A 17,076-nucleotide genomic window follows, 5' to 3' on the forward strand; every position below is an offset into this window, starting at 1 on the left:
TTTCAGATTTAAATATTTCAAAAAAAAAAAATGGTAAAGAGGTGAGAAGGTTCAGAAATAAATATTTCAAAAAAAAAAAATGGTAAAGAGGTGATCGTTTTAATTATTTTCTGATGACTAAAAACCCCAGAGACCAAAAACTTCTTGACAGTGTAATGTACGGAAAGTTGACTTCTCCTGCAGCTGATTCCAATCCTCTTCTGAAACTACTGTGTTGTATTTACATTCTTATCTTTTGTATTTTTGATGTCTATGTTGAATCGTAGTCGTAAATCATTGAATTATGCTCCTGCATATAAAATGGCCAATAAAAGTTGGCCTGATAAAGTTTATGATGGCTCATGCTCACCTTCCAGGTGTATCCAATTCTTTTGCCAATAAAGTAAGCATTGTTGACAATGTTGTGATGTGAGAGAGTGGCACCTTTTGGTGCTCCAGTTGTACCCTGAAAACAGAAATGTCATTAGCAATTTATCCCTTAAGGTCAGAGAAAGTATAAATGTGATTCTCCGACTAGCTGATAGCCATGCCGTTCTGTAAACATGAACCCGATGCTTTACAGAAAGTCTTTGAACATAAAGAAAAATGTTATCTTAAAGGTCAAATGTATCTTAGACATAGAGAATCTAATAAGCTTTAATATAAAACCATATCATTTGCAAACAATCTTTCCATAATGTTTCCAAGTAGCATCGATTGATTTCAATGCGTGAAGATGCCAAGATAAGAAGTACAGTTCATGCAGTGTTAATGCCTTATAGCTTAAGGGAAAAGTCGGCAGCCAGACCATCATGTGTACAGCAAGTGACGTTTGTGAAAAGAGGGATTTTGGACCCAATGAAATGAGGCCTTAAAAGTGAGCTAGCTGTCTCAGCCCCCGCAAACTTTCTGACAGAGGTGGGGAATGTAGACTAAACAATTTTACGTATATAAAGAGGGGGGTGAGTGCTGAGTAATATAATGTAAATTAATTAGTATGTGTGTCTGTGAGTTTGTTGCCGAGTGTCATATTATTTTGTTAGTATCATAATTACATTAGGGACCCCTCTGTGCCCCTGTTAATCATGGGCCCCTAGAATCCTCCTTTTTCACCAATTTTTGGTGCATCCGTTTTTTAGGATGAAACTGGAAGCAAAAAAGGCAAGAAAGGGTGTTGCTTTACTTTGGTTTGTACTTTTTATGCAGCCTCTGTCAGTTTAAACATCTTTCTGTTGTTTATGGGTCTCTTTTTTTTTAGATAAAACTGTAGCTATTTCCACCAAATGTTCTTCAGGATGTTTAGTATTGGATCATATTATTTAAAGCATAGGTGGTTAGAGTACCCAAACATTGTACTTGAGGATGAATAACACTCCTTAATCATATTTTTGCTCAAGTGAGAGTAAACAAGTATTTGGTAAAAAGGGCTACTCATGTACTGACAAAATATTAGCATCTGATATTTAAAATAATGTTATAAAGTGAGACCAAAATTAAAAGTTAGGGCTGTTTTAAAGACCATTATAAAAAGACTTATGCAAAACAAATCAAGTAAGAAAGGAATAACAACACAAGGCAGAAAACTTTTCCAAAACAATTTTGTTTTGAACATAAAACTACGAAACCAGTGCCTCCATTGAGAATACTCCTTACTGTATATCAGCTTGACCTCCTAATTTTATGGTTAGTTCAAGTAAGCTTGCGCACAAAAAAGTAACACTCATTTTGGCATAAATATTAACTATATGTCTTTGACTAGAGAATTTAATTACCTAAATAAACTTAACTCCCCAGAACCTTTAATCCCTTAGACCTTCAGCCGATTACCCTTCTTGCTTTACTTTCCATTCTCCATCTTTAACTCCGAACTCCTCAAACCTAAATACAGATGCGTTTCAGCAACTTTTTAACCTGGGGCCTTCTGAATCATCCAATCCTTTCATATGTTCCCTTCATGGGGTGAGAAGACAGTTAACTGCTAGTATAGGCTCTCTCAACATACTCTGGTTTTCTTTAAAGAGTCCAATAATTATGCCTGGTTAAATGGTTTCTGCAACTGCCTTCATAAAGTGACCAAGGATCAACTTGCTGCCTTTTTTTTAAATCTCTTGTCTCTCTATCACTCTTTGTTTTCTAACCTTTACCTGTCCACACTTTCTTTGGTCTTTTCTTTTGACCATTTCTAACGGAAGCATCATGAAAAATAAAGTCAAATAATAATAAATTAAATTAAAAAAAAATTCACAAAAATTATCATTTCATAAAAAAAGAAAACCACAGGAAAGAGACACACACACACACACACACACACACACACACACACACACACACACACACACACACAGATTTCTCACTATTTTTACAGGGCCTTTCCTTTGACTTCCATTAATTCATACAGCCTAACCCTGACCCGTGCTGCACAGCTAAAAGGACACTACTTAGGAGATAACTTAATAATAACTGGAATTGGATGTTTAATAATCCATTAATCAAAATTAATCCAATTAATTCCCCCCAACCTGAGATGTTGTATTTAAAACATTTGCAAAACCTATAGTATTAACCACAACTAACTATACATACTGTATATAAAAATCAGAAACAATCTAAACCTTAAGTATATTAATTAAAAAATGGATTCCAGAATAATTAACACACGTAAGTCAGCCATTGTTTCCACATGTGAGGATGTCTCAGCCTTTTAAAAACCGGTAATCAGGAAACAAATTTAAGTTAAAGCTGCTGTAACTCAAATTTTCTCTGAACCTTTTTTGGATCCTTTGTCCAATAAGATCAGTTTACAATCCACAGCAGTAATAGTACAAACCCCATCTTTACACCAGTGCATACTCTTCCGCCGATAAGTGTTCTGCAGCATACCTAAACAATTACATAGTGAAGCTTGCAGATTCACAGCTGTAGCTGGACTCATTGGCTAAAAACAAAAAAGCCTGAGTATACTAGAAAGTCAAATAGCTTGAGGACCTGAGGAAGAGCTTGTAACAGCTTTGGGGTTTTGGATTAGACTGAGGAGATGCCTGGACAGTTATGTAGTTAGGATGGAGCAAGATAAGAATCAGCAGGCTAGAGCCTCGTCTGCAGAGATTTTAAAGAGACAGAGGCCTCACAAATAAAACATTTTGTTTTTAAGATAAAAAACTTTTTTGCCTGTCAATATGCTCTATCTAGAACTCCTCAAGATGAAACGTTTTAGTTTCACCTGGTTTATTTTCGCAAAAAGTATTCTTCAAGGAACCTTTTGCTTTAATTATTAATCGATTATTTGAAAAAATAATCGACTGATGGATCGATTTGCAAAATAATTGTGAGTGGCAGCCCTATTGCAAATATAAACTCTATGTAAACCTCTAAGTTATCTCCTAAGTAGTGTCCTTTTAGCTGTGCAGCATGGTGGGGCAGCGTAACTTCTCTGCTCTGCTCGGAAGGTAAGGATGTGATAAATGAGGAGAGCTTCATGTTAAGCATTTCTATCATGGTAGAAAAAGACGTGTTAGAAATAGTAAACAGTAGATGAGGAAGGCTTTTGTGTGCCTTCCTTTTGTGTGGTCTATGAAGAACATACAAAATGTTCTTCATAGACCTTATTCTCAAGTATTTTCAGTGTGATTTTTTTTCTCTTTGGAAGATTTAGGTTTTATCTTATATATGAATATATAAATTCACCAGCCATCCATCAGCAGGAACTTATCATATAATTACCGAGGTGAACTGGATGTTTATTGGGTCATCAAAGGAAAGCTTCGCCTGCAGATCCTGCAGCTGCTTCACATGCTGACTTTCTCCGGCCTGCATCACGTCCTCAAAGTGAAACATTCCTGGTCGTCGGCTGTCCAGGATGATCACAGAGCGGAGTTCTGGGAGTCTGAGGAGTAGGAGGAGGACAAACTCACACAAAGGGTAGCTGAAAGACTAGGAAATCAAGTAGATGGAGTTTTAAGGATTCAGTTAAAAAGCTACTCTTATTGAAGAGGCATTGGGATTTTATTACTGGCTAAAAAATATTTCATTACTTACAAATTCTACTTTTTGATGATCATTTTCAGAGTTTGGATGATCATCACAATTAGACAGCACACCCCTGTAGGAAAACCTCTGGAAACTTTTTTTTGTATAAAGCGATAAAAAAATTTTTAGGCAGATTGAGAGACCAACAACAACGTGCCATTTAAAACTGTAAACCACATATGTATCTCAATAATTTACAAGTTATTTGGAATTTAGATAATTGCAGCAATCAAGTTGGTCTGTCAATCAAACCGTCCCTTTCAGGTGAAGCAAAGTTTTTAATGGTGCTCAGACACCGCTAAGGAACCACTGAGGCGTTACTCTGCCAGGATACTCTCTGCTCACAATTTAACATCTAAATAAACCGAAAAGGTTTTGACCAAGAGATAAGACTTTTCTTTAAAGTGACTAAACTGATCTTAAAGGTATAGTGGAGAATTTTCGTGAATTTTTGAAAAGACCCAATTTGGCTGCAGGTAGACAAACTCCAAATTCATCCATTTCACCTCAAATTCTCCAACTAGATGGTTGGAACCTTACCTTCCAATGGGATAACTTATTTTGGAGCAGATTTATATGCATAACATTAGGTTTGTAATATTGTTCCGACCAAAAAACGGTTAAATATATGGGGCAGGATTTAAATCTGGGTTTTGTTGCAAGAAACTAATTAAAAAACACTAAAATTGTGGCTGCAAGTAATTACAGAAGGAGGGTTGTTACAGGGTGTTTATATTTAAAAATGAATTTATCTCAGGGAAAGTTAAAATCAACCCCAGAAGTGTCTGGAATACTGCAGCTCATTCAATGCAGAAAAAAAGTTCTCTAAGAGCAAGCAAGCAGTTGAAAAAAAGAACAGCCTTACAACAGAGTTATAAACAGTCTCAGCATCGTGTAGAAACATATGTTAAACATCTGTTCAGAGTGATGCTTATTGGTTCCTGTTAGTCCTTCAGAGACTGAATAGAAAAACACACGAGTTTAGGGAGAATCCCACAATGGTCTCTGTTTTTGGATAGGCATGTTATTCTGAGAGGGCGGGGAGCAAATCAAAGCCTTATGTAAGCGGTCAAAGGGTGGTGCTTTACAAGGAGGAGTTTCTCTATGTTCTCAGTTATCTATATGGAGCGGTAAGAGAAGAAAACAAACGGATTCTTTGTAAATGCAGAAGCTTAATGCTCACTGTTAACAATTCTAACTTAAAGATCCAGAAATAATCAGGAATGTGTTCAGACTTCCACGGGTTTTCATATTTTGTCAAGTAATAGCCAAAAGTTTCCTTGTGCACATTTTATTAGGATCTTATAGTAAAACAGAACATAGAAGTAAACATTTTACATGGTTCTACATGTGCTGCATGTGTATTCAGCCAATTTGCATCCAGTTTACCTTTTCTTCTGCATTTTTATTATCTGACCAAATCACTTTGGAGAGTCTTGCCACTGTGTTTGGTGAAAGCATGTCTGGATATTATCCTTGTTAGATTTGGCTGAGAACTGTTAAATCTACATTACCTCTCTATATCATCTGTTTTTATATGATTTCCTTGGATCAGCTGGTTACCCTGGTGGGTTCACTAGCCATGGAAGGACTTTTCTCTGGTATGGACGTTTTGTTTACCTTTGAAAAGTAAACTCTTCTCCGGATATATAAGGTGACAGCCTCAAAACAAATTAGCAAAAATAAATAAATGTTTCAACTCATTAATATTTCTGCGCCGTCCTGTCATTTCTTCATGCCCAGGCCTGCACTCATTTAGAAAGCACTGCCCTATATAAGTATGGAGAACCGGAAGAGTCACTCAAAAAATAAAAACATTTTAAATTTAACATTTAAACTAAAGACTAAATAAGACTAAAAAAGACCATTTTGGCTGCATGGTGGAGCACTGCTGCCTTGCAGCAAGAAGGTTCTGGGTTGAATTCCCGGCCCAGGGTCTTTCTGAATGGAGATTGCATGTCCTCCATGAGTATGTGGGGGTTCTCTCCGGGTACTCCGGCTTCCTCCAACAGTCCAAAAACATGACTGTTAGGTTAATTGGCTTCTCTAAATTCTCCTTAGGTGTGAGTGTGCGTGTGCATGGTTGTGCGTCTGTATGTTGCTCTGTGACAGACTGGTGACCTGTCCATGGTGTACCCAGCCTCTTGCCTATAGACTGCCAGCTCCACCACGACCCTGAAAAGGACTAAGCGGGAAAAAANATGGATGGATGGATGGATGGATGGATGGATGGATGGATGGATGGATGGATGGATGGATGGATGGATGGATGGATGGATGGATGAAGGCAATTTGGAAAGTGTTTTGTGGTTGCATATTTCAAATTAAATTATTAAGGAGGAATTGGGCTTTTTTTATCCAGTAATCCAGTATAATTCAATTTGAAAATTCGTTTTTCAATCCTATTTCTAAACTGAGAAACCATAATTCTTATAAATGAAATTTTTGGACATTTAAAAAATCTAATTCTTTTTCTTATTTCTTTTGCACTGTGAATTTTCAAATCCTTTTTGAAGTCACATTGTTTCTCCTCTCCATACATTAACTGGTCCCTGTGCATTTTAATGGTTTTCCTTTTTTCATTCAGCTTATGGAACTTCGGTAATAAAATTTTACTAAACTGTCGGTAAGTTGTTATCAAAACATTAAATTTTATCCCTATTCAATTTTTATTATGTTCATTTAGCATAAACTACCATGTTTTCAACTGTGGATCTTGTTCCCATCGCACAACAAAGTTTTTCACAAACTGTTAAAAGTAAGAACAGAAAAAAAGAATCAAACCTGATTTAATTGCGTTTATGTTTGGAGGGCTGGACTTAATGTCAGTCAGTACCACATGTTTGTCCTTTTCCACATGTAGATGTGCGCTACGTTCGTTTTGAGTTCTCTTAATGCTCCAAAGTCAGGCTCAAAAGGCTGTAGTTAGGGAAAGTCCATTAATATTAACTTTTTCCCAGGTTTTTTTTTTTTAGGTTAATAGACGTTATATATCTAAAATATTAAAAATATATATGAAAACAATAGTTTCTCATGAGGAAAGAAAATAATATAATAATATTTTTTATGCATGTCAGAACTGATCTAGAATTTACTGATAAAAGTCCAGAATTTACTGATAAAAGTCCAGACAGATTGAATATCTGATCTGAATATACTTAAAATAATTCTAAACGGAATTAATTCACTGACTCTGAGGTGGAAATGTTTTTAAGTGACCATTGATCCGTTTTATTTTTTACAATACAGATGCCATTTAACTGCTTTGGACACTTTTATCAAACTACTGTACTACAGCTAATCATGTCCAGGACATTATTATAAAAGACATTGTAAATCTCAATGAGTTTGTGTTAAAATAAGAAAATAAATACCCTTAGATTAACAGTTTCATGGGTTTTGAGGTTGAATCAGTGTGAAATTGTGCAGGATTAATCATCAAGTATTATAGTGGTTTCTTTCCTCAGAGTACATGCAAACTTCCCAATACCGGTGTCTTAATTCCTGCAAGATAAAAAGAAAAAGACCTCAAAATCGAAGTTTATGAACGCCAGCTGCCGTACCTGTTGCTCTTGAGGTCTCCTGGGACGCACTTCTCGATTTCAGGACAGATCTTCATCAACATGTCGCAGTAGTTTTGAGTTTTAAACTCTGAAGGACACACAACGGCCTTACAGCCTACCTGTGAGGAGACGCAAATAGTTCTCATCCTTTAAAGATCATACCAGGATAACGAATCTGTATTAAACGCAAAATAAAATAAATCACTCACTTTTAGTAAAGCATGCTCCACTTCCTTTTGTTGGTAAGCTGGGTTTAAAGACACCTGGTGAGAAAATAAGAATAATTGAAGGATTCAAAAAAAAAAAAAAAAAAAAAAGGAAATGGAAGGAAGATATGATTTAGATCATTAGTGCCTTCAGTTAGTTCCCTATTTTTCAAAATAAAAGCTGAACTAGGCATGAATAATATTTTCTCACTTTTAACTTACTGCATTAATCAATAACACACATTTGCAATCGTGTATTTACTGTCTATTTTAAACTGCAGCAGCGTGTTTAAGCTGACATGAGATCAACTATAATAACCTAACTAGATTATATAGCTACAAATAATTGATTCTGAACAAAGACACTGCTTTTTTTTTTAAAAACTTTGTGAATACTAGAGCGGATTAATAACTACTAAAATCATCATGGATCGTATTGCAAAACCCATTCGCAATTTACAGGGCAATTTGTTTAAGTAAGACGCTTCAAATGGAATTGGTTTTCATTAAAAGTGCATCATAGTAAAGTTGAAGGAAAGTTAACAATGATTTTCAAAATATTGGGGGAAAAACTACCTCTAATGTCAGCTTATGTAAACCTCATAGCATATAAGCTATTCTCAGAATAAATCTATATTTTTTGTTAAGGTCTCAGACGTCTGTTAAAACCCTTTACCATCGCACACACCCCCACCCCCACATAGAACAGATAAAAACTCCTAACATCGAAAGAAAAATCAACCTTTCAAATGACTCGTTTTCCTTTATACACTATAAAACACTTAAAATATATCTTTAGCATAAGTTTATTAAATAAAATGTTTTTACAAACTGCATCCTGTTCCCAGTGTACCGTAGTTGGAGGGCTGGGCTTAATGCCTGTCAGTGTCCTATACATGTTATTGTCTAAATATATACCTGCATTCTCTTTTGTTTTGAGTACCTATATCAAAAGACTCAGAAGTAGATTGAATGGCCTGTCAGCCTTTATAGGATTATTCTTTCTAACATAGTTAGACCTGGGAAGAACCTCCAAGTTCAGATATAGATCCAAAGTTTCAAAATATCATGTTGAGATGACAAACTTTTTTCTTTATTTTCATGACTGTGAAAATTGTAGATTCAAACTGAAGGCATCAAAGCTACGAATTAACACATTGAATTATATACTGAACACAAAAGTGTGAAACAACTAAAAATATGTCTTATATTCTAGGTTCTTCAAAGTAGCCACCTTTGGCTTTGATTACTGCTTCGCTCACTCTTGGCATTCTCTTGAGTTACATGTAGTTATATCAAAAATGAATAAGGAGGTCAGGGCCCAAAAATACATAATACTTTTGATGCATCAAATACAAAACAAATAGTTTTTTTTCTCCAGTTAGTATGCTGAAGAAAAATGCAGACACAGCTGGTGTTCTACTCTATGTAAATGTTGATTTTCTGCAATGTTTCTGCATTTGATTTGCAGTAGCAATTTCAGTATCATTTAACAGTACATTCTCAGAAGCTTATGCTGAACAAGTATTAAACTTATTAACAATCCAAGTATATCACTAACACACATATAAAAACAACAATTAGGATCAGTAATCAATTTGTACAGCTTGTCCTTGTTCAAGTTCCCTCTTCAGCATTGATTTACCAGTATAATCCCAGCTTTGGCTGTTGCAAACTGAAACAGGATCCACTCGTACGTGTTCGGCCCCCACATGCCGAGCCGGTCTCCTTTCGTGAGCCCAAGAGCCAGAAGTCCTGCAGCAGCTTGGTCCACCTGCAGAGATACCAAAAAAAAGAGCTCAACCTCATATCAAATAGATAAAATACTTCATCTTGTGTGAACAAAAACATACTTTACATCATCATTCATCGTTACTTTAAACTTTTGTTCCTTTTATCCTGGAGGAGATCATTTCTCTAAAGAAGCTGTTTATTTACCATCTTCATTGCAGATTATTGCCACATTCAATAAAAACAGAAAAAAAGCCTAAATTTAGGCAGGACAGGTTTCCCAGAAAGCAACAAGCATCAAGCATAGAAACTAACGTGATGTTTCACCTTCAGGTTTCCTCTGAATCTACATCAGATCCACAGCGATGCACATTATACATTAGTATTTAACTGGAATGTTAATTTTGTTTAGTAATTTAGTTTTTAAAAAGTATAAAAATAATTTAGAACACAGATTTATTAGATACAGACTGTTGATGTATGTTAGGTTTGTTAATTGGGGCTTATATTGAACAAAAAATGAAATCCAGCTTCTCTGAAAATTTTAATGTAACACAATACTAAAAAAAAAAAAAAAAAACTTTTAATGTCCCGTAAAAACAGTGTACTGTTCCTAAGCCTGGTGCGAAGGTTCATTTCCTTCATGACCCCATGACCATGGTGTCACTGATTGATAAGTCAATAAAATGGTCACATTGGAAGAATTAATTAATTCATGACTTTTACCATTTGAAATAAATTCATTAAAATTTTCAAGAAAATTTAAATGATCTACTGAAGCACAAGGGGCCTGAACATCTTTATCCAGGATTCAGAATTTCCCTCAATAATGATAGAAAAATACAGTTAAAGATTAAAAAAAAAAGGTCAAGGGGAAAAGTGTTGCACAAGAGTTAACATGAGCTATTTAAAGCACACTGAACAAAGTCCAGGAGAAGTTTAGAAGACTTTTAAAAGGGAGGGGAAATCTTGGCTTAAAATGAGTAACTTTATGAAAACAGGACTCAAGCACTGTAAAGAAAAAGAAAAAAAAGCTTAAGTTTCAAATTCTGCTTTTTAGTCACCTTCAAACCTTTCAAGTCTAACTTATTCTGATATCAGAAGCAAGAACAAGCCAACATTGACCAATTTGAGAAACTAACTTTCGCCAGTAACAGTGACAGGCATAAATAATAATGTCTAGTGTTGCACCGATACCAATACCAGTAACAATCTAGCACTAAAATGGTATTGGTATCAGCAAGTACCAACAAATAGGGCACCGATACAATTTTGAGAGCCAAAAGTTTATTCAACTATTGTTACCCATTCCAGGTAGGCAATACAAAGTTCTACTGGATTCATTTTGTATTAGTCAATCCAGACCCAAGTTCAATGAATATGTTAACTAAAATGTTGAAATATTTAAAGGAAACAGAGAAAATGTTTTAATCACAATACAAGGAAACATTTACATTATATTTAATAGATAGAAACGAGAACAATGAGAGAGAAATATTCAAAGATCTATGTACCTTTTCACCAGGCTAATTATCCAGAAATAAAAAGAATTCAATGAAATATTTTCTTTTGATATAATTTAGGGATTCATTTGAATTGAGAAAGCTTCCTGGAGAGGTGGCGAAACGTCTTCAAATCTTGGAAACCAAGTCCAGTGGATATTTTTTTAATTTTAACGGAATGACTATGACCTGGATGACTGAGAATCTTCATCAGCATCTTGATGGTTAGATAAAGTCTTTTTTTTCGCTTGGCAGAGGATGATCAACCACATAGTTTATTAAGTATGGATAGAAGAGCCAATCTGCTTAGAGTGAACCATTAGAGTGGAGCGTGAAGCGCAGACTCAGGGCTCCACGTGCAAAGACGCATTTCTGCACAAGCACAGATGGAAGATCAGAGCAGAGTGGGCGACAGGATCAAACAGGACGCAGCTGCACAGCTGATACTGCTTAGCTGATTACAGCACAATGATGCATTTTAAACGTCTGACCGACCACCCGCATTTTTTTAATTTAGACTCATCTCATCCCGTTGACGAAAACTCAAACCTGTGGCTTGTCATGTTTTAGTCATTAAAGGTCAACGTTTAGCTAGTCAGTTTTTGTTATCGTCATTAATAAAAGAAGCCTCAACGAAATGATTTTGTCATCAGCATTGTTGATGAAAACAACACTTCTGGGAACAACAGTCTTTTAGTGGCAGTGGGAACAGCTCACTGACGTGTGTCTACCCACATTAATCCCCTAGGCTCTGATCGGCATGCTGTGGAACACCAGAGGAGGGTCAACCCGCTAATTTACATGATACCTTTGAATGCAACATACGGACGTCAACACAGCGTGCCAGCCACGGGATTCGAACAGATAATAGAGCAAAACAATAAAGCACACTTACTACATATTGTCTTCCTTACATTTTGCTCTCCATTGTTTACTCTCCTGATTTCTGTCGACCCAGCTTTTTTTGCCAATGGTAATGGAGACAAATGCCTATTGTTAGCTGGTTGACCAATGTTTGAAAAAACACACGTTAACCCGGTATTTTCTGTGAGAAAGAGGCTTCAGTGAATAGAAGGAACAAAGTTACTGTAACCCTGAGATTTTTGTCTGATTGTGTGGATTTATTTGTGGAGGAGACTCACATCTTGTTGAAACTCTGCAAAGGTTTTGCGGATGCCGTCTTGGACAAAGACCACAGCCTCCCTGTCGGGCAAGCGCTCCACCGTCTTCTGCAGGGTCTCTGCCACCGTGTCGTGGAGCAGCGACCAGGACGACGTGCCGTGGACGTAGCTGGTGGTGAGAGTGGGAACGACGGGTGCAGAGTCCACGTGGATGGCCCTGAGCAGAAGGCATGAGTTGATAAGAAATCTAGTAACATCATTATGAAACACAGAATCTATCTCCAGCAGTGGCTGCAGATAGAGAAACTCCAACGGGAATCCTAACCATCTTTTTAATTCTGCAAATATTTAAACCTTTATCTTGCAGACATGAAGAAGCCTTCAGGATGCAAAGAGGAAAAAAAGTATAAATATGAGGCCACTGTAAGAACTTGAGTGAGTTTGACTGGTCTAATGTTCGATAGCCAGGATAAAACCATCCCTCCACCCATTTAAAAATAAACACAATGGGATAGGGCACACCTTTGTATAAATATGGGACATATACATACCTATGCATAGATAAAACCGCAATGCATCACTAGATCCAACTTATGCCATTATTGTTAGAGACATTTATACAACAAACAAACCCTCAGCAGCCTGACACACTAATCTACCTAAACTCATTCACAACTCCCTCCTAATCCCCCCATAAACTCAGATCTCGATTACAGCAGAGATCCTCTAATTTATTTATCCAAACAAGTAGGAGTTTCTGTAACCCCTCATTGTCTACAAAGTGATGTGCATCTTCTGTAAAAAATTTACCTTTTACTAATTACTGCCTCATCCCTTGGTGATAATTATTTTCTGTTTCTAAAACCCTTATATCACTGCATGCCAAAGTTTAAAGTGCCCTCAAATCTAAATCTATTGAATTGCTTATGCAAATATTAAAAGAAGGAATCAATAACAGGGTAAACCTCTAAGTAGGCAAAAGGGCTTCAGTAGCATTTATTAATTTATTCCTTCATTTCAGGGTGTAAGCCTCATTAGAGCTCCAACAATGGAAAAATGTTCACTGGATGAGGGAATGGCTCCAAATTTCTTTTTTGCAAACATTTTGGCTCACAACCCTGTAAGAAACAGGAGGCCCCAGTTTCTCCAAGCGGGGAAGAGAGTAAGACACATTCCTGAGGTCTCTGCTAGTGTTGGCCTGTTTGTTTCATGTACCAAATCATAACAAGAGTGTTTCTAGAGTTTCATTCAGCAGACTGAGGTGAAAATATTATCTTTCTTATCTTGGCATCTCTAGTATCTTGTTGAATACAGTCTAGAAATGTGTGTGAAAAGTCTGTTTCAAAGTCCAGTTGAACCAGTTTCTCAGTTGATGAAACACTTAAACAATGGACAAAGCATTAGATAAATGGATTCCTCCCAAAATCAGTACAGGTGAGTCAGAGATTTACAGTTTTACATTAATCCAGCAAAGATTACAAGCTCATATGAGCAAAAAGGGAGTTGTGCAGCTTTTCCAGGGTCGTTTAGCAACCAACAGTAAATGGAGTTATTCTCTCAGGCATAAAAACACAGAAAGGATTTGCAAGCTCTACATGTAGAATGTCTCTTTTGTTGGTCAAAAAAAAGTTGAATACTTTTTGGCACTTGGTCCAGTTATTGAAACTCATATTTTTGCAGATTTGCTGCACAAAGTGAAATATTTCAAGCCTTTATTTCTTAGAATTTGGCTTACAGATAATAAAAAATAAAAGTATCACATTGAAATGTCCTTATTTTTGAAGGAAAACACTGTACTTTTAAATGAAGATAACTTTAAACTAGTCTTAACAACAGTCTATTCTTGTTCTTAGAAATGAAGGCTATTCCATGCGAGAAATTGCTAAGAAATTGAAGATTTCCTACAATGGTGTGTACTACTTCCTTCAAAGGACAGCACAAACAAGCTACTGCGGGTACTATTTAATTAAGATGCCAGTTGGGGACCTGTGTGGCGTCTGTTTCTCAAACTAGAGACTCTAATGTACTTATCTTCTTGCTCAGTTGTGCAACGCGGCCTCCCACTTCCTTTTCTACTCTGGTTAGAGCCTGTTTGTGCTGTCCTCTGAAGGGATTAGTACACACCGTTGTAGGAAACCTTCAATTTCTTAGCAATTTCTTGCATGGCATAGCCTTCATTTCTAAGAACAAGAATAGACTGTCGAGTTTCAGATGAAAGTTCTCTTTTTCTGGCCATTTTGAGCATTTACAGTAATCGACCCCGCAAATGTGATGCTCCAGAAACTCAATCTGTTCAAAGAAAGGTCAGTTTTATGGATTCTGTAACGAGCTAAACTGTTTTCAGATGTGTGAACATGATTGCACAAGGGTTTTCTAATCATCAATTAGCCTTCTGAGCCAATGAGCAAACACATTGTACCATTAGATTGCTGGAGTGATAGTTGCTAGAGATGGGTCTCTTTACACCTATATAGATATTGCACCAAAAACCAGACATTTGCAGCTAGAATAGTCATCTACCACATTAGCAATGTAGAGAGTGTATTTCTTTAAAGTTAAGACTAGTTTAAAGTTATCCTCATTGAAAAGTACAGTGCTTTTCCTTAAAAAATAAGGACATTTCAATGTGACCCCAAACTTTTCAACGGTAGTGTATATATTTTCTCGTAAACTGAAAAGTAAGGTTTGTGAATTATATCTTAATTCATTTATTTTATAGAACATTTGTTTTCCTCGGTTAACCTTTACCTAGAAGTTATCTATTTGTCTTAGACGAGATTATTTTCCTTAGCGCGTTTCCATTTATAACATCTTTTTGTAATTACAATCTGCGCAATTTGATGGTTAATGGAAACGCTGCTTCTGACTGCAGGCTCACACTGAAGGAGATGTGGGTGCAGCAAGGAAGCCAAATTGTACAGATCAGCCATGATGCAGTGCTGAGTGACTCAGAAAGAAGCGAGCAGTGCCCTCCCTCATCAAACTCCTGGATTTCACAATCCAAACATAAAAAAGTCCCAGTGAATTAAAAAAATAACTCTGTGCCAAGATGACATGTGAAAAACAAAAAGGCAAAAAAAAAGAAACATGAGGAAACAGCAGGGCTACTGGATGGTGAAAAAGAAGTTTATGTGCACAGATGCCATGTTTAAACTCTTCAGAAACAGTTTTTTATATATTCATCAAAAAAATAAAAATAAATTAACCAAGAATTATATTAGGTCAAATCTAATTTTAAGTTTGTTAATTGTTTTCATAACTCAAATCTTGAATAGTTACTGTTTTATGCAGAATGGGGAGGAGGGGCCCGCCCAGGGGGCCATTTATGCAAGAAACGCCACTTTAAACATAACCCTAGTTAAATTATCAAGTTCAGTTAAACATAAACCCAAGATGTAGCCTGTGAAAAACAACAGTTTAGTTTATGTTTTCTTTTCTAAACCACTGAGAGCATATTTTGCAATTTTTATAATTTCCCATTTCTTCAGATTTTTACAGCAGATATATAAGGAATGTCTGTTTATCTCATGCAAAATCAGAGATCAGTAGAAAAGTTGCGACACCCATGTATGTTACATAAGGAGAAAGTAGACAAATCTGCCAACAAAGTTTTCTGTCTATCATCTCTGATTTTATGGTTGAAAAGTAAAAATCGCTGCTTCTGGTTTTCCTCACCGCGCAGTAATTGGTGATCCTGTTTTGAACGTCCATGGTGTCCGGAAAACCCTCAGAGCTGCGGAGAAAGCGCTGTTTCTCCGGAGGAACTGGGAACCAAACCCAGCGGTGGGGATGATCATGGTGAGCAGCTGCAGAGCTCAGACAGCTCCAGGCCGGGAGGAGATCCTGCACACTGAGCGCTCAGCAAACTGCTTATCTGGCTGCAGACTCACCAGATACTCGAACCTTGAACCCTCAGACAGGGTTGCACGCTTTCATTGTTTTTTTAATTTCTTTAACAGGGTTGATCAGATGGGGGCGCTGTCTCCCCTACCCAGATCCAAACTTAATCATATTTACAGCACTGCATTTCCTTTACATTTCTACAATGATAGCCCAAACTGTGAACATCTCATTGAACTCAAAATGCAATATTTAAATGAGAAGCAGCTAAGAAAGTGATGGTAGCTCTGGAGGAGCTGCAGAGAACCGCAGCTCATGTGGAGGAACTATTAATGATTCACTTCACAAATGATAAAAGGAAAGGTGTTTTTGAAATGAAGCAAAAAAGAAAGAAAAAAAAGGGCCAGTTTTTAGTCAGTAAATAATGATTTGTCATTCTTCACTGAATAATGAGGGTCATATGAGATGGAAAATGTAAATTTTAAACCAGACAGAGAGGTGATAGCCAAATTTAATAGGAACAAGGATGAAAATATACAGCAATAATGAAGGGAACTTAGAGAATTGGGTGAACTGCAGGGACTGAGCTAGATGAGGGGCCAGGGGTGGCCATGTACCCTAAGGCAATCATTGGCCACCCCTGTGGCCACCCCTACCATCTTTCCCTCTAATACAGACGGTGTCAGCAGTAATACTCTCAAGTGGAATATCCCTTTTCATTTTTCATATTTTTTCAGGTATTCATAATTTATTGACAACAAAAACAATGCGGTTAATTTTGCATATCCATATGCTAACATTAAAGACAGTGAATACAGAATTCATGCTCTTTTCAGAACTAGATTTTGTGTTATATGGGCTAAAGAGAAAATGATTTGTCTCTGCAACTAATCTAGGAGTCTTCCGTGAAATCATATGTAAAGAACTATTTTAATAAAAACGTATTAAATAATCCATTTATGTAGATATTTGTACTTGTAAATATCAATTTTATGCAGAATGATTATTGATAAAAGTAGGTTAGTAATGACAATGGAAAAAAGGTTTGCCCCAGAACTCAAACCTGAAAGTATCGTATCTGCTATACATTTTATAAGAATCAGAATCA

At 36.4% G+C, this 17,076-nt stretch overlaps 1 protein-coding gene across 1 annotated transcript in view; it reads right to left on the bottom strand.

The window, feature by feature from the left end:
* LOC107102464 (acyl-CoA synthetase family member 2, mitochondrial-like) overlaps positions 1–16,064 on the bottom strand; it is a 38,980-nt gene extending 22,916 nt beyond the window's left edge. Inside the window, exons 1-7 of the mRNA XM_015401785.1 lie at positions 15,804–16,064; positions 12,150–12,345; positions 9,420–9,548; positions 7,778–7,831; positions 7,569–7,687; positions 3,700–3,862; positions 350–445 (exon numbers count right to left, since the gene is read on the bottom strand). Coding sequence (XP_015257271.1) covers positions 350–445; positions 3,700–3,862; positions 7,569–7,687; positions 7,778–7,831; positions 9,420–9,548; positions 12,150–12,345; positions 15,804–15,925 — 879 coding nt within the window. The 5' untranslated portion in view covers positions 15,926–16,064. The remainder of the gene's footprint in view (positions 1–349; positions 446–3,699; positions 3,863–7,568; positions 7,688–7,777; positions 7,832–9,419; positions 9,549–12,149; positions 12,346–15,803) is intronic.
* Between the last annotated feature and the right edge of the window lie 1,012 nt (positions 16,065–17,076).

Source organism: Cyprinodon variegatus, unplaced genomic scaffold (genome assembly GCF_000732505.1).
Source record: "Cyprinodon variegatus isolate N-32 unplaced genomic scaffold, C_variegatus-1.0 Scaffold1258, whole genome shotgun sequence".
Lineage (NCBI taxonomy): Eukaryota > Metazoa > Chordata > Actinopteri > Cyprinodontiformes > Cyprinodontidae > Cyprinodon > Cyprinodon variegatus.